We start from the raw sequence: 18215 nt of genomic DNA, 5'->3' as shown, positions 1-18215 counted from the left end.
TCTGGCTGATGCTGGAAACTGCCAAGTGGCTACACTGATTAGAGGGAACACCAAGTATGATCTTGAGATGATGAGATTGATGCAGGGCCTAGTGAAAAATGAACAGTGTTGTCTTTAACCCTTCTTGTTACATAATAATCATTAAACCTATAAACAAAGCATCCGTGGAAATTAATCTATATGTGTTAAGTATATGAATTGGTGTGTGGTTTGTAGCCAAAGGAAGTCATATTGGGACTGATCTTAAGCAATTTTGAGGAGGTTGGCCTGTTTAAAAAGTGAAGTTTTAGGCAGCATTTTAATTCCCTGGGCACAAAATAAAAAAAAAGAAAATAATCTCTGGGGCTTTCATGGGAGAGCTGGCAACAGGGGTTCACTTGGCTGCTGGGAAAAGAATGGGATGGATTTAAGACCTCAGACGTGAAGAAGCATATGAAAGAATGCTTTCCATATCTATGATACACTTTATCAGAAGGATAGATCCTCTATTCTCTCCTGGGTGGGAAACAAAGTCTAAATTAGAAGGGAGCTGCCTCTGAGACAGTTTGCTACGTGCCAACGTGAGGGAGTGTGCCACTGCCAGAGCCGATCTCACAGATGGACTCTTCTTGTTTGGTGTGGATATGGAGGCTGAAACAAATGGCCTAAATTTATTTCTGTGGGACTTAACTCTACAAAAAGCTGTTTCTTCCCCAGAGCTAGAATATTTCACCACAGGGTGGTTAATTGTCCTGTCACAGTCGGGTTGGGTCTTGGCTTAAAAAAAATACAGGATATAATTTTGGCCACTTACAAAGAAGTAAAAAATGTATACACATTTCTTTATATATGCACAAAAAGATACGTGCATTTATAGAGGTAAGAATGATATGAACTGTACGGGTAACTGTTGACCGGAACTTTACAAGCTTTCAACCGTGCTGTTGGCTGGGAGTAAGAAATAAAGCTGAGCTGACTCCTTTCTCTTATGCATGAAGAAACATCTCATGTTTCAGGCATCTACTGTCCTCTCTCCAGGGTAAGGGCAGATTTTTTCTTTCGTGTACCACTACGAGGAAGCCAGAAAAGTGAGTTGTGTGAGTGAGAGGAAAGTCATTTTGAAGAGAAAATTACCATTTGTGGGATGCTGCCGGAGGCGTTGCATTTGCCCCCAGGAAATTGTTATGGTTGCGATGCCGTTCACGAAACAAAAAGAAGGGAGTAGCGTGAAAAGAGTTAACAGGCTTGAGATTTCACTGAAGACATCAAGAGCTGCAGAGGCTAAAAAGCACACCCAACCTTCTGCAAACGTGCTGACGGCAATAACACAGAACAGGGTCGCACCTTCACGCTTTGCGTTGCATGTAGGAGAAAGCCATGGCTTTGCAGTCTCTGCCTCCTAGGTCTTCCTTTGTTTTTTGGGGGAAATAATCCCTGCTTGGCCCTGACCCTGTGCTAACTCAGCCATGCTGGCTGTGGGTTATGGAGAAAGGCTGCCCCGCTCCTGCATTCCCTCACGTGAGCAAGGGTACAGAGCACTGTGTTGGGGCACCACATCCACAGAGGAGGCATGGCAAAGAGGAGTTACAGGAGGGGCATGTTTCTCCTGCCACAGAGCCGCCTAAAAGGGGGATTGTGACCCAGCTTGATTATCCAGTGGATGGAAAAAGCCAGCTGCCAGCCCTCCATGTCAACTTCAGTAGCATTAGTCCCCATCCTCCAAAGGCGAGTGCTCCTGTGGATGACAGCAGCATGTGGACTCGTCTGGCTCCTGCAAAACCCTAATCACTTCATACAGACTACAAAGCTGTTCCTTCTATTTGGTTAATGAATCCAAGCATAAAAGCAACATGTGGCAAGCTAACCATGAAAGAAAAGCCTCATTAACGTATCATTCTAGAAGGACAATTATAAAGGTGTCACGAAGGGCAAACAGGAGGAATATATTTTCATTAATTGTTCAGGAAGATGCTTACAAATTGCAGAAGCTTCTCAAATTTTAGTGCAGATGATTTGACCTTTGGAGATTCTTTATTGAAATTTACTGTTTTCCTAGGATGTTCCTTTTTGCATTAGTTTTTTGGGGAGTCATCTGATCAGGAAACTGAGACAGTATAATTTGGTGTGGGTGATAAATTACATTCTATAAATGAAGAACACTGCAGACATGAACTTTCTCTCTATATATATATGTGCTACCTTGGCTGCAAACAATCCACAATGAGATTATGGATAATTTAAAAATAATTATTCGGTTGCTAAATGTTTCTTCCTATTTGAGTTTGCAAGCACACAGGCAACAACGCTGCCTGCTAAAGTGCATCTGTTCACGTTGCAGGAACTACCTGCCCACAGTAAAAACCAGATACGCTGTGATGGGGCCCTTAGAGTTAATTAGAGATTTCATCTTGAAAAGGTTTAACATGCCCAAATCCTATTAACTTCTAAGAGCTGTGATTACTATGCCCCTTTTAAGATCATGACCCAATAACTTTAATTGCTGTTAACATGTTTGGGTTTTTTTTGCTAAATTGTCATTGGTCCATTCACGGGAATGTTTCTGTGTAGGGTGAGTCAATGAAACATAGGGAATATCTTCATTTTCCAGCCATGTTCCAATGGAGCAGCTGCACTCTGCTGCACAGGATGGGTATGGTGTGCGAGGCTGCTTCGTGCTGGCACCCCGGTGACGCTTGCAAAATACTTTTTGGCATAGAATTGCAAAGTAACCTTCCTTCTCTAATGGGCGGGAAGGATGAGAGCAAGATCTTAGAATCATAGAATCACCTAGGTTGGAAGGGACCTTTCAGATCGTTGAGTCCCACAATAAGCCTAACTCTGACAAAAACCGCCACCAAACCATGTCCCTCAGCACCACGTCTACCCGTCTTTTAAACACCTCCAGGGATGGTGCCTCAACCCCTTCCCTGGGCAGCCTGTTCCAAAGCTTGATAACCCTTACGTAGGGTTACATCTTCACATAGGCAGCAAAATGAGAGCTCTCTGCCTTAGCATCAGCTCTCGGGGGGTAGGCTGTTAACAGGAGCTGCCAAACGGCTCTTTCAAACCTCAGACTCGGTTGATAAATGCGCGTTTTGCCACTCAGGCCCACGCAGGTGCGTGCAGGCTGTGCTAACTGCAGCCACCCAGGTGATGGGAGTTCCCCACCTGGGCCAGCCCCCCCGCCGCCGCGCTCGCCACCCCCGGCGCTCCGGGAGCCGGCGGCGGGCCGTGCGGGGTCGCCTCCTCGCCCGGCAGCCAACCGGGGGAGGGCCGTGCCGCCCACAAAGGCCGGGTTTGGGGGCGCCGGGCCGGCGCTGCTCCTCCTCCTCCTCTACCTCCTCCTCGCGGCGCCGGGCGCGCTGCAGCGGCCGCCCCGCACAGCCGGCGCGGCTCCCCGCGCAGCCCATCATGGCTGCGAGCGCCGGGCCCCGCGCCCCGCATCACCTCCTCCTCCTCCTCCCACTACTGCTGGGCGGCTGCGGGGCCAGCCTGCCCCCCGAGCCGCCGCCGCCGCCCCCGCCGAGCCCCGAGCCCCAGCCCCTGCCCGAGTCGGCTCTGCAGAAGCCCACCGTGCTCCTGGCCATCATCGCCCGCAACGCGGCGCACACGCTGCCCCATTTCCTCGGCTGCCTCGAGAGGCTGCAGTACCCCAAGAGCAGGATCGCCCTCTGGTAAGGGGAGGAGGGGCACCACGACCCCCGGGGAGGGCGTTGTGGCCTGGCCGGCGGGGGCCTCTCCAGCCCCCAGGGTGCCGGCAGACCCCCGTCTGCCCCAGCCCTTGGCTTTCAGCCTGGTCGTGCCTGGGGGGGGGGCTCCCGGCGGGGAGAGGGGGGTTTTGGGGGGGAGCTGACAGCGTGGCCCTGCCTGGGAAGGGGCTGTCTCGGCGCCTCCCGCCGCCCCTTCCCGCTCTCTGTCGGGGGGCGCAGGTAGCCGGGGCTCGGGCACCTCTGCCCCGCCGAGCCGGGCGGGGAGCGGCGGCAAAGCGGGGGCGCGGCTCCCCCCCGCTGCGGCCGGGGAGCCGGCGGTTGTCACGCCGGGAAAGGGCTCGCCCAGCCGGCCGCGGGGCGAGGGACGCGGGGTCCCCCCGAGGGCGCCCCCACGACCCCCGTGTTGGGGGGAAAAGGGGGTCCCGCGGCACCGGCGGGTGGCCGAGAGGTGGCTTTTTGGGGCGAAGCTGGCCCGGAGGCTGGGAACATTCACCGCCTTAGCGTTTGTCCCGACCCACAGGCGCGGGGAACTGGTGGGTAGGAGGGTGGCGGCGCCCGCCCTGGCCGGTAAATACCGGGCTTTGCGGGGAGGGGGCCGGGGTCCGCCGGAGCGGGCGGGCGGGGTGGGTGCTGGGGGGCATTGAAAAGGAGCATTGTTGCAAGGCTGAAAGATGGATTCAAAGATGTATTCAGAAATCACAGCATGGGGGCAGCTGCGGCAATCAAATGTGTGTCCGGATGGAGGAATTAGTCCAATTTGGGTACTGGTCAATCTGCCTTTATTTATAAGGGTGGGGAAAAAAAAATACTCTTTCTCAACGTGACATAAAAGTTGGGAGGAACAGGAATTGTTTGGAAGGATACAAAACATACTTTAAGTGTGGTGATCGCGTAAGAAGTGGAGGTATAGGGCCTGATCCAAAGTTTACTAAGTCAGTGGGGAGACTCCTATTAACTTAAAAAGTCAATGAAGTAAAATTTTACTTTGTATAAAGGGATGTGGGGAGAACACCTTCCCCAGTCACATCGCTGATACTAAAGTGTCATTAAGCAGACAGCATTAGATGTTTCTGTGTGTGCTTCAGGAATGTCATTGTTATTTGTCTTCAAGTGCTCTATAGGTCTTTGCAGATAATCAGTGGCTGGTATAATCAGTGTGTGGCTTTGCTTCTTTTTTTATTATTTATTTCCCTTTTGAGTTTATGATGCACAAAGCAGATCATGATATCAGCCGGAATGTGGCGTGCCACACAGATGTGGCTGTGGAATTACAGGCTAGCGTATGGCAGTGGGTCAATGCCAGACTCAGCTGTGTCTAAGTCCATGACTCTGCTTTTATTTATATCAGTGTGAATTTTGCTGCTTTGGATTTCATCTTAGCAGATGTGTATAAGAGTAGATATATTACCAGACCCTACATATGGACTGCGATAAGCTTGGTGTTTGTAAAACATAGTGGGAGTTGCAAGTGCAGACCTGATCACCAAAGCAGGGTGGATCCCGAAATGCCTCTCGCTGTAGAAGTGCAGAATAGGTTTGGGGTTTTTGTGAAGTCCTGCAGAGCATTAGTTGCTCTACAACTTCTTTAGTATATTGCTTGCATTATCCTTACTTTACTTAAGGTCTCTGCAGTATTGTGTGAAAGTATTTGTGGGGATTGGTCATGAAATAAGAGTGTAAGATAATTTAAAATATGCTAAGATTCTTATAAGAATATAATTCCATTTTTAAGAGGATTGTGCAAAGACACAAGGTATGGTTAAACTGGAAAATCTGCTGTTGAAAATGTCAAGCTTTGTAAAATGAGAATGACTAAAATGTTGTGGCAACTGAAAAAGAAGTTCCATAGACGCTCTGGGTTGACAGAGAGCAGTACTGTAGGGTGGCAGCAATTCTTTGGAGAGGTTTAGTCCTGTTCGCTTTAGGTCCCCGGTAAGACTTGAGCTTTTTCAGAGCTGGGGTTGTTCAGGCCACAAAGTACGCACCAAGAGGAAGCTCACCGATGGTATATACCAAGTCTCTTGAGATCAAATGAAACAATGCAATCCATTTCTGGGAGCGTTGCTGATTTCAGACTTTGTGGGTGTGACAGAGTCCTTTCAACAGATCAGTTCCAGGATTTACCTGTGTCCCTGTGCCGCTGGGTTACTGGGACAGCTTGGTGCGAAGGGCAGCAGAGTGGTGGTTATCAAGGAGTTGCATTCCTTCATTGACACTTACATTCTCCTTCAAACTACTTCACAATTTTGAGTAAGTCAGCACTTAAAATGTCCAAACGTAGATCTTGCAAATGAAAATTAAAAACATATATCATCTCTTAAAGTTCCATATGCTCTCTGCGTTGCTCGAGGGCTTAAATTCAACAGTGAATTCCTCAGACAGATTTCTAGGGTGGAAGTTTTATGAGTGACAGTAAGGATGGGTTAAGAGGCAATAAATGAGTGGTAAGCAGATGCTAAATTATCTTTTCGTAGCCTGTATCAATTCATCTCAACCTTTGTTAGCCTGATACTGAGCAAAAGATGTACACTGGACACTTTTGTTCCCTTTGGTCTTAATTCTGACTTGGTTGCTGTGGTTATGAGCGACCTTGGAAGGACTTGCTGGCTACTAATGACTCAAGCAGGCCATTTGGTCTGAGGCCAACTAGCACGTTGTGACCCACGTCCTTTCAGTTAAACGCTTCCTTCCTCTCTTTCTTCCCCCTCCAAGATTGAGGAAGCTGCATCCAAACAGCCTCTGGGGGATGGTCCCTGGCCTGTATTAACCCCAGCCACCCTTGTCTCTCAGAGTACTGGTGGGACAGGCCAGGTCATCCCAGGGTGTACTGATGACTTAATGGTGGGAATTTCTGTGAAATGGCGCTCAAGTCTGTGTGCTGGCCCTGCTTAGCTTGCTGGGGTAGACTTGGCAGCAGGCAGCCTGTCTGATAGCCTTTCGTGCTGGCCACCGAGGGGGGAACAGCATAGAGTCCCCACCTCAGCAGCAGAACCCAGCTGCCCCCCACCCCGCTCTGCAACCTGGTGCTTCTGTAGCTGTGGAAGAGTAATGCTGGAGATGACAACTGTCTCCTCTTGCGGAGGAGGAAGGGGTCACAGCTCTGCCCTCAGGTGCCTGTAGAACGCCTAGGCAGCGTTTGGCTCAAAAATATGTGATGTTGTGGGAAACAGGCTGGAGCCCAGCAACAGCGGAGTGCTGTAAGAAAACAAGGTTATTGGACCCAAGTCAATCTATTTTTTAGCTAGGGAGTGTTCTTCTAATGCTCTCCTTGTGTGGCTGTGCTTGCTGTGTTTACTGGGGAGGGCTGAGCTGCTCTCGGGGCTGTGCTGGACCAAGCCTAGCCATGTTTAGAAACTCGGGCATGTCAGGAAAACTTCCCGCATTGTTTGCATCGGTGTGAGAGAACTGCAGAGGGAGGGGAAAAATGTTTTTCTTTATCTTGGATGAAAATGACCAAGAAGTTACATAGTCAACCTGCCCCAACCCCCTTTGGGTGGTTTGGGGTTGTTTTTCTTGTTTTGAACATCAGCAATGCTGACTCTGTTTATTTGAGATCCATTCAATTATAGGTAAGGCGCATTAGTTTGTCAGACAGGTTCATCTTGGCTGTAGTGGGCAAAATAAAAGCGTGTGAATTCAGCAGTTTATCACAATGGCTTACACTTTCCTTAGCCTCGGATTAAGTGATGGTATAGCAAAGAAAGTTGCCTGTAAATTCATCTTTAAATACCTGCTAGTTCATAGTTGCGGGCCACCTGCTCTCTCATCTTTTACTAACCTAGGGATTAAGTGCCTGCATCCATGAGTTGCTGCTTGGAAGCAATAATTAGGTTCTTTTGTGTGCCTGCTTTGCAGATTAGAGTATGCTTATATTTCAGAAATGATAACGTGAACCATAGGTGAGATTGGTGGAGAGCTGGAATAAATCCCAGATGAGAGATCAGTGGATATACTGTAACACTGGCTCCAGTGAGTGAATGGCTTAAACTTAAAAGAACTAGTTGTAGCTGAAAATAGAAGCTGGTGAGATCAGTATAATAATTATAACTTTCATAATTATATATTGTTAGTCTTCAACTAGCTGATGATACTCTGAGCATTTTCTTAATTCTTCAACAGTTTACTTTTAAATGTGAAAATTTCTACATAGAGGACAATTTCCAGTAAGATGCAGGGATCATTTGAAGCTTTAATGGGTGTTATTACTCACTGGAAGTGTTGGCTTTCAAATGTGCTATGTTTTCTGTCATTTCCATTTGTGCAACAAGGTTGCTTTAATCTTCATCGTCAAAATTAATCACTCAGGAATGCTGAGGTTCCAGCCCGCTGCCGCTCTCTCTGTTGCTTCTGTCCACTGGTGTTCTGCATCTATTTAAAATTTGCTCACCTGGTCTGCGACTTCCACATGACGATATTCAAATTTAAGTTTTAGAAATGGAATTGCCTTTTCAATTGGCTTGTCGTTTAAACTCGTGGGATTTAATTTCCCATTCATATTTTGTAGATATTTTAAATTTGTCTATTATATAGTTGTAATAACATAGCCATAGACTAAGTGGGGCTGAGAGTGAGACGGGACTTGCACAGCCTTGGAGTTACGGTTAAGGTGATGATCCTGTTGTGCAAGAGGTTGCAAAAGAGCCTTTCTTCCAAAGAACTTGCATTCAGATGACTACATCAAAAGGAAGAATGGCAGTAAAATACTTCTGTTTTCTAGCCAGGGAAATCGGGGAAGAAAGGTTAAGTAATTTACACAAGATTCTTGAATTTATTAAGACCAGAGATAATATTCATAACTGACATCTCTTGATTCTTTTTTACTGAAATCACTTTTACACTGAAGTGGGGTGAATTTACATAAGAAGTGGAAAATCAGAGAAGGCGAAAGAAACGATCCCATCCCAATATCCACAATAACTTTGGGGGTTTTTTTGTCCTTTGGGTCTGTCTCCCTCATCTAAGTCTTGGCAAACTTAAGCAAATGACATCATGAAATTGTTCAGTAGAAACATTTGAATGGAAGCCGAAAATTACTGCTGTGCCTCACTTGAGGTCTGCATGGCAAGACTTAAACTGCTCTTCAGCTAAGAACTTTGCAATTGTGCAGAGAAACATTAAGCATCAGCTGTGTGATGTCAAACGTTTGCCGGGTAGCAGTAGTTTCTTTATTTTTCCTACTGCGCTCGTGAATTGCCAGATTCTGATGCTGCGTTGATGTTGTTAAAGGGCATCTTGCCCCATGCTTCATATTAGGGCCTACTAGGCATGAATAGATACTGGGATCTTTTGTAAAGATCCAGAGGTGAGGGGATTATACTGTAAAAATAACATCTTGAAATGTGTAGGAATTCTGTAAGACTAGGGAATACAATACATTGTATATGTTTGATTTTTTTTCTTTTTTCCTGAATCCTGCTTGCTATGTATCTCTGAAAATGCAGCCATTTATTTTGCTGCTCTCTCTTCACACCCATGTTTTGAGACAGGTGTAGCCTGTTATCTGTTTCTGTCTCTTGTGTAATTGATTACCTGGTGCCTTGTAGTGCAGGTGTTGTGTTTAGAGGCTAGATGCCAATAAAATAACATGTCACAAGGAAACAGCTGCATGGAGTTTGATATCAGAGGCTGTTGTCTACTATAAGCCTTTGGATGCTTTCAAAGGTCAGGGAGAACTAGTTTTGAAGATAACTATATTTTTTTTAATATGTACAAAGTAGGGGTTGAAAAAGTCCTCAAGGGCAGGATCCCACTTCATCCCAGCCTCGTCTGTCGCCTGGGGTTGGGACTCCTCATCCAGTCAAGGCTGCAGACTGTCAAGGTTGTTTTCTGAAGCCTGTTTGAGTGTGGGGGAAGTGTGAGGCAGCTGTGGGAGTGTGTCAAAGGACCAGCTGCAACCAATGTTGGCTGTAAATTGCTGGAGTTAATTTGTCCCTTAAAAAAAAAAAAGAGCAATTTCACTTGTACATTCCTGGCAAACTAGCTACTTCAGCTTCTTAACTTCTGGTGAGTCTGGAACTAGGTCTGATCTAGGTGAAGCCTGTCCAGTTCCTGCTGTCATTCTCTTATTACAAGGACAAAAACCTTTTCCCTTCTGCCGCACTCCTCCAGCCAGAGTGTCCCAAGGCTAATGCATGGATATCCTTGGTCAGGTAAGGTTGGAAGGTACCTCTGAAGGTTGTCTAGTCCCAGCCCCTGCTCAAAGCAGGCTCAGCTGGAGCAGGCTGCTCAGTACCATTTCAGTTCAAGTCTTTAATATCTCCAGGGATGGAGACTCCACAATCTCTGGGCAACCTATTCCAGTGAGGTATCACTGGCAAGGAATGTCTTGGAAATTCGTGGCAGCAGAGAGTGAGTCTAGCACGGTTGCAGGCTTTTGGGATGAAGACTGCTGTTGCAATTGCACTCCCCACCTCCCCTTTCTATTTTGCGTGTTCTTTTTGCTAAATTAAGCATGCCTTCTTTTCAGAAAGCTCCCTGATCCCTGCAGAAGAGACCCCAGGTGTCTGAGCGTGGCTGGAGCATGGTTGGTTACTGGGAGGTATGGCACGGGCCTGCCTTAGGAGAGGAAAACAAGGACCAGAAGGAGGACAACAGGACAGCTGGCCCTGTTGTCTGCAGGGCATACGCTGAACCATAGATTGAAGGGCATTTTTCATCTTTTATTTAAAGTATCACAACACCTGCAATAATTTATCTGAGTCCCCTGGAATGAGAGTCTTTACATTCTGGGTCAGGCTTCTCTAAAGATAGGCCAGTGATACACATGGCGTGCAGAACATTGGGAGCTGCCCATCGCCAGCGCTCACGGCTGTCCTTTGGTCCCGGGGGACTCCCTGGAAGACCTTATGGGCTACAGGGTAGAGAGAGGACCCAGATGATGCAGGGTGCTGTCTGTCTGAACCTGGAATTTCCTTCCTGTGGGATGATGTCTCAGACCTAATATTATTTCAATATATTTATGTGCATCTCATTTCCTTTGTTTTAGTGAAGCATAGTGTACATTGATGATGCTCATCGCCAAGGGTGGATTACAGCTAAATGGGGCCCACATGCATCAAAATTTCAGGCTAAAGAAAGATAGGAAAAAAAATTGTTAGTGTTCCAAGGTGGATTTTTCCTCATCTTCTGCCAAAATACCCAGCTCCTTCAGACAGGCACATGATGATAGGCTCATCAGTAAAGAAAAAAGGACTTTTCTTTTTAATGGAACTGCACAATCTGCTTAATTCAGTGCCTGAATCCAGTTTTTGAACATTGGAATGATTGGTTTCAGTTATATGTGTGTGTGTGTATATCTATCTATATCTGTGTCCTTGGACCAGACAACTTTTGTTACTGTAGAATGACTCCAGTTTTCTTCCTGGGAAGTTAACAGGCGTCCTAATAAATATGTGGTGATTTTAAACTTTTGTCCAGCTGACTGTGGAACTGGTATATGCTTTCAAATGGAATTTAGTCACCAAAGTTTTCTGAGAACCACTTTGGTTGTGGTAATGTTTTGTAATGTAACATGTTGATCCTCTTCTTGACAGATGTGGCACTGCTAAATAGATGGCTTAATTCTGTACCAGAGACTGAATAAGGAGTTTCACTGCAGAGAACCAGAATTATGTTCATGTAGTATTTCTTACATTTGTTTGGGAGAGGTGATCACTTATTTGTGATAGCCATAAGACGTGCTGGGAAATGAGACCTCCTTATTCAGGAGTAAAGGTGGGTATTTTTTCTGCTTTCATTCTAACCAATTATTTACGTAGTCAATGTGTCTTCCCCATTTACTAATATATAACTATACCATTAGGTAAAACAGCATGAAAAATTATCATGTTGTTTTGGGATGGGAATACACGTTTGCCAAAGTCTGTCCTTGCTTCTTTTCCAGGGACTCTTAAAACACTGGCACTGGTGAAAATGCCAGCCTTGGTGTTTTCCCTCATGCCCATGAGGTTGTGATACATGGAAGTGAACAGGTTTCTAACTGTTTCCCTTTCATTCTGTCTGTAAACCTCTTCTAAACATAAGCAGATCTTGATCTGGACCAAAAAATGCATTAAATTTGAGGCTGAGCCCTTGGGTTTGTGAGGATCTGAATTCATACTGAAGCAGAAGATAGTGGGAGTCCCTGTAAACTACAGTGCCACAGGAGGGCTCATAAAGCTATTTTACGTTTGCATTGGAAGGCTTCAGTTCCAATAGGGATTGATTATTTTTTTTATTTTGTTTTTAAAGATCTTTTTCCTGTAAGAAGGGGAAAATATGATTTATTTTTTTTTTTTATTTATGCTGCTTTATTTATTTTTTTTCAGACAGGGTACAGGCTTCCCTTGATTCTAAAAGGATTGTTTGCTTATCTCTCTGCAGAGGAAAGGTTATGCGTGGCTGCCATCTGGTTTGAATCTTGCCCCATGGCAAAAACTTGGTTGCATTAACTGTGCAGCGTTAGTTTATATCCTGAAACTGATAGCAGGTGTTTATCTCTTTAGTTAGCAGGTCAGAATCTTGCTTTTGCTCCTTGCTCAACAGCTGCCCTTAAAACCCCATTGTACCTTTGGGGGCAGAATAGGAACTTAGGGCTGTAGGTTGAGTTCTTCCCTCAGTATTTGCAGTCATTCTTGCCCTTACAAGGTACTTAGGAAAATTAGAGGAAAAGGCTGTTTTCCAGCATTCATACTTTGAACTACTAATTGTGACATGGAAGTTAAACTGCCAAATGCAAATGCTTTGATATTTTTTTTCCCCGTGTTTATCGGTTTGAGTCCATGAATTACTCCCCACCAGACTTCAGCCAAGTGAACTTGGGCAAGTTCCCCATGTGAGACTAATGTACATGCTGTGTCATTAGACAGTCAAAAGCCATCTTGTGGCAAGTACTATAAAGAGGTTAATTAGGAAGCATGAGCTTTAAACAACCAGAAAAAGCTATGGGAAGCTTTTTCTGTTCCTATATTTTATGTCTAGGAGGGGAAGAGGAACGTGGCAGGCTGGTGTACTGGGTTTGTAATGTCCCAGCGTGCCTATTTTCAGTGCTGTCTTAGGTGGGAAACCCCAGAATCCTGAGATTTAGCTGCAGATTTGCTGCTCCGTGGAATTTCAATGCTGGGGTGCATATTAATGTTATTAACTCCCCTCAAGGTTTATTAAGGGAGGTATTTTTGCTCGTGAAAATTCTTCTTAAATGAATAGTGTCCGTTCTCATAGTCTAACCAGAATTTGTAATTGACACCATAACCCATAAAGGCAGTGACAAAAAAGATTTAAAGCAAGTGAGAAGTATAGCAGCTGCATGTACAAGTCACTGTGCTAGAATAGCAATAATCCTAACAAATAAAGCATCTTGAAAGATGAAAAGTCAGGGTGGGAACTGTATGACTACGGCAAAGGCTTGTGTTTTTATTTTGGAAAACAAGAGAAGCCATGCTATTTCTCACTTCCGCAAACTGAGGGGTTAAAAAGAGTTCTGGTGTCTTCAGGAACTGATGGCCTGCATTTTATTTCTCCTTAATTCTCGTCTAGAATTGTCTGGAATTACTGGTAAGGATTGGGAAAGGGGGATTGAAGTGCCTGATTTGTTACTGGATTCACCAAGATTTTGTTTAGTATTGCTATTTGATTTATATAGTATCACATTGGTGTTGGCCTTGCACGGGGGAAGGTGTGCTGCTCTTCAGGTGCTGGGTAGATGAGTGGTGGGTGGAGGTGAGCCAGCTGCGTGCCATAGGGGAGAATGAATGGGAGGAAAACAGGGTCTTCACAGAGACCTTCCAGGATGAAGATCCTGAGTCCCATATTTCAAGGAAGGGGGGAATAGCTAAGGACTCCCTTGGAGGAGCAGGGGATGAAGGCTCACAAGAAGGGAGAGGCTGAAAACTTGGCATTCTGGAAACGCAATAAAGGCTCCTTGTCTGTGGTTCTGCAATTGCAGAATGGGTGTAGGACTTGGAAGACATATGAGGAGGAACATGTCCCATCAGAGACTGATGAAGCTCAACCAAGAGTCTGTGTGAAGGAACAAGAGGGTGATGGTTATCAGAAGCCATCTCCTGTGGAGGATGGGGACACCCATCTGCCAACCTGATTTGATGCCTTTGTCCAGCTTTCTGGCTATGCTGCTCATCCACGTGGTCACCAGTGACACTGCCAAGGTGTCCCTGAGTCCGGAATGTAACAGACATACTGCACTCGGGCCAAAGTGATGTTTTCCTCAGTCCATCCTGTGAGAGGAGAGCTGTTTTTATTTATTTATATTCTCCCCTCACACACACACATCCGTTCCCTCCTTGCAACCTATGTGATTCTGTGACCTTGGCTAAAATCAAGGTTACAGTTACCTTGGATAAAATAAAGGATAAAGTTTGGGGTTTTAAGTAACCCACTTTGTTTTCAGACTCTGTAGGGCCTGCAGGATTAGGAAAGAGTCAGTGCTGTATGGTCTGTTTTAGTGTTGGGTTTGTCCCCTCGTTTAGGTTATGGTCTGGGGAAAGGTGACTTGAAGGGACATGCTTGTTACGCTAGTCTAGCTCAACCACAGTGATCAGAAGGGATCAGAGTTGAGATTACCGTATGTATTTGGGAGGAAAAAAAGCTCAAGGAGGCAGTTTTGGGTGGCTTCAGGATAGGTGAGAGAGGCTGTTGCTTGTAACGCAAGACGAATACATTGGTTCTCTACCATTCTGTGATTCTGCGTGGCTGGCAGAGTTGGGGGGCAGCGGGGGAAGATTGGTGTTGACTTGGGTGCATTGCATTTTATTCTCTGTTAGTGTATGTGTGGGATTTCTGGTAATAATTTTACTAGAGTTAATGTCTGGATTTCTATAGCTTCTATGGTTTGGCTTGGTTCTGTTGTCTTCAGTGCCTTCAGGTGAAGGTGGGATGTTGGAAGAGGTGAATTCATTCAGTTCTCTTTTACTGCATGGGCTGTGTCAGGGTTAAGTTTTGGGAGCTTCAAGCTGCTGCAGACTGAGATATTGGCAAGTTATTTGGGTCCCAGAAGTTTGGGAAGAGACCTGGTTGGAGCCAAGTGCTGCATGCTCTTCTGTGCTGGTGGTGCATAGGTACCCTGTTTGTACCTGGTTTAGGGACAAGGATGTAGAGTGCAAAGGTTCCAGCCCCCAAAGTGTTCCGTAGAGCTGGCAAAATGAGGCCAGGGGTTGGTACAGGTTTAGGCCTGACATTCTCCTCACAAAGTAAAAGGCTTGACGTTTCCTTGGGCCTTAAGTGAAACAGTCCTAGTAACTGTTGGGAAGAGGCACCAGCAAACCAGTTCTGGTAACCAAGCAAGGAACAACAGAGCAGCACTATGCGCGTTTTTCCCAGTCTTAGGCTGTTAGATTTGACGCACTCTCATAAATCAGTTTCTGGATGCTGCTGCTGTTTGCTCCAAACGATACATGCTTCTGCAGTAGAAGGTTCTGGATGGAGTTTCCATTGAGTTGTCTCTGAGATGGCTGGCTCCTGGGTTCTGGAGGAGCCTACCCAGATGCTTCTAAATAGGTTAACAGAGAATAATAATTCCTTTTGGGTCTTTTGCCTCTTCAAATATTTTTTTCCTGCAGATCTGGCTGTCAGAGACTTTGGTTACGCTCATTTTTCAAAACACAAATCTGAAATAAGTTCAGTGTGTGTGACTGGAATACGAAAATGTCACTGCTGCTAAATACCTTCTCTTAATTTATGATTTTTTATTTTTTTTCACTTAAAGCAGGATTTAAATGCAAATTATCATTGTTACCTCATGGAGTGGGCTTGTGATACATGTTTTATCGCTCCTAGCGCACACGCAGTTCCCCATCCCCTTTATTTCTCACACAAACAAGTTAGTTGTTGCTTCCACAAAGTCTTGTCAATGAGTTGTTATTTCAGACCAGTGAGCTCATAGCTGTCTGCTGGCAGAACTCTGCTCTGACTTCATGCAAACTAAGGCTGTTGCCAGGATTTTTTTGCCTAATACCTGAGCCTTGAAGGAAGCTCTGTTTTACAGAACAAGAATCAAACTGCTATCAGTGGTGTTCCCAGCGGAACATCACATCTGTCTTTTTGGACCAGCCTGGCTTTATATACGTGATGCAAATTTAAGGAAGGAGGGATATGTGTCCAGAGCGAGACTGGGGCTAAGGAAAGCAGTGATTTATTTTCTACGCTTAACAAATTGCAAAGCCAGCGCAGTGGTGTGTGTTGATCCTGCGGGGAGCTTCAGACGCCTTCAGGTTTGCTGTATCATCTGCTGCACTCTGCTTACAGGCTGCATCCTTATTTGAATGCAGACTGTCCAACCACTGCAGAGTCGGTGGATCTAAATCACAGATGATAACAAGCATAAATTCAGTGTACCACGGGAGACTTGCTGAGGAGAAACACAGTTCAAGTCTCTCAATTATTTTTTCCCTCTCTAGTGGAGTGAGGTCCCTAAGGCAAAGCAATTGCGTATTACATCGAACAGCAGCAATCGCCTGCCTGACAAATCTGACCAGCTCCTGTTGCTGCTGCAGAAATGTGTGGCCAAGTTGGTTACTACGCATATGCTTTTGGAACAGCCCACAGATAAAGAAAAACGTGGTTGTAACAGTTTGGGCACATAGCTGGACTGAAACACCAGCCTTTGCTGCTCTGGAGGATGTATCCAGACCTACTCAACCAACAAAGGCATATTTTTTTCCAGGTCTTTTGAACTGACAGCGCAGATGGAGCTATAAAGAGCTATAAAGCTGTGCTAACTCTGGCGCAGACGTTAAGAAATACTTGGAAGAAACCAGCTAAGGAGCCCAAGAAACGGAGATTTCAGCTTGTTAGATCTTGTATCAGGTTTCACGATCTGAATAGGTCAATGAAACACATTAAAAGAAAAGTCCTGCCCAACTGTTACAGGGCAGAAATAGTTTCTGCTGAAATGGCCTTGTAAGGCGTCTGCGCCTGTCTCTGGCGGGTAGGGCTGAGCCTGAGGAAAAAGGGCTGCTAACCGAGAACATCCTTGGCAGCGGGGCCAGCTCAGAACCCCTGTTATCTGCCCTGTCGGCTCTCTGAGGCAGTGGCTGAGAAACTGGCAGATGTTTGAGAGAGAAGAATGATTTCTCAAATAAGACAGAACTAGTCTCCCTGTTTTTCCATAAGGAAATTAACCGATTACCAATATTTCATTTATTTAAGAAATCCCTCTAGTGGCCAGTCACTTGTATGACATGTTGGCTGGTTGGTTGCAGCTGATGTTGCATGGCAGTTGCTGCTGTTGTGTGGATTTCAAGTGAAACTCTTGCTGGGTTATTTGAAAGGCTTCAGAAAAAGGGCCTGAGTCAGTTGTGGATGAAAACTAAAATAAAACCAAAAGTGTGTGGCAAGCAGGTGATGCTAAAAATCTGTGAATTACTTATGGGACGTTAAGTGATGCTTCGTCTGTGGTATGTAGTACATCAGGTTAAATGACCTGTTGGACACCTTTGAACGTAACTTCTAAGAAACTTGGTAGCTTCATCAAAGAAGTTGAAATAAGGAATTAGGTTTCACTTTCTGTTTGTCTCTTTATATATGTAAAAGTCAAAATCTTCAAAGACAGCCTATGTTATTTTATATGAAGCAGGCACATGTCATCTGCCATGCCCCATTGCAGTGCTGGGCTGGTGGTTAGGACTGTGTACTGCTGACAAAGGGAGAGCTTGGGATCAGTCTCTTGCAGGCTCGGCTGAGTGACTGTGGGCTCACTGAAGCTGGACTGTCACTTTCTTCTTTGCTCTTTCATCCTTGTGATGGGTTTATCTGCTATTCCAAAAATCCAGTTTTCCACCCTTTGAAATTGCCTCAAGGCCCTGGGGACCTCAAACGTCCAGGCATGGGAATGCTGCTGGACAAGTGTTGGGATGCTTGCAAAGGCTGTTCCATCCCTGCTGGGACGGTCAAGTGCAGTGCCGCAGATGTGTGCGGGAACCTCTCCACTGAGGTTTGGAAGCACTTGTCTTCTGCGTGTCATCCACAGGCAATGGACGTATCTGAGCTGTGAATCTTTCCCTTTGGAAATGGCAAAGTTAGCAACCACACTCTGCAAAATAAAGGCATACGTGTATTTCATGGGGCTTCCAGCTGCACAGTCAATTTACTGGGAAGTGGCTACTCAGATTAAGCAAGTGCCCATTTCCTCTCTCTCTTTATTTACATCCAGGCAATGAAGAGGAAGAAATTAGCTACCCTCAAACTGCATTTGTGGTCAGGATTAAACCTTAAGTAGTTGAAATAAACCGTGCATTTGCATTCTTCTCCACATGCAGTTACCACAGGAGCTGATGCCGCCTTCAGTGCCTGGCAATCCCTGAAACTTGCCCCCCTCCAGGTGACGCTCCTGAAATCCACACAGAGAGGACAGACCAGCAGAAGCAAGAGCTGCAATGCTGCACACTGTAACAGAAGCAACCCCATGCTTTGTGTAGATGTCCCTTTGTTTCCATGATCCCTTTCCCTCAGCAGGGAATAAGAAATATGCAGCATTACTTAGAGAAGGCTGCAGAGCTGTTAGAAGATTAGAGAAATGTGGAGAAATCACTGTTC

General features: G+C 45.7%; 1 protein-coding gene across 3 annotated transcripts in view; it reads left to right on the top strand.

The window, feature by feature from the left end:
* The first annotated feature begins 3180 nt into the window (after positions 1 to 3180).
* COLGALT2 (collagen beta(1-O)galactosyltransferase 2) overlaps positions 3181 to 18215 on the top strand; it is a 63565-nt gene continuing 48530 nt past the window's right edge. For 2 of the 3 annotated variants that reach the window (XM_063345311.1, XM_063345312.1), the window contains exon 1: positions 3181 to 3653. In XM_063345311.1, coding sequence (XP_063201381.1) covers positions 3391 to 3653 — 263 coding nt within the window. In that variant the 5' untranslated portion in view covers positions 3181 to 3390. Of the gene's footprint in view, positions 3654 to 11377; positions 11403 to 18215 lie in introns of those variants that run through there. The other variant, XM_063345313.1, reaches the window with a different exon arrangement.

The sequence above is a fragment of the Chroicocephalus ridibundus genome, chromosome 8, assembly GCF_963924245.1.
Source record: "Chroicocephalus ridibundus chromosome 8, bChrRid1.1, whole genome shotgun sequence".
Taxonomy (NCBI): domain Eukaryota; kingdom Metazoa; phylum Chordata; class Aves; order Charadriiformes; family Laridae; genus Chroicocephalus; species Chroicocephalus ridibundus.
The sequence above is the reverse complement of the archived record's forward strand: the minus strand, read 5'-3'. Positions and strand labels throughout refer to the sequence as shown.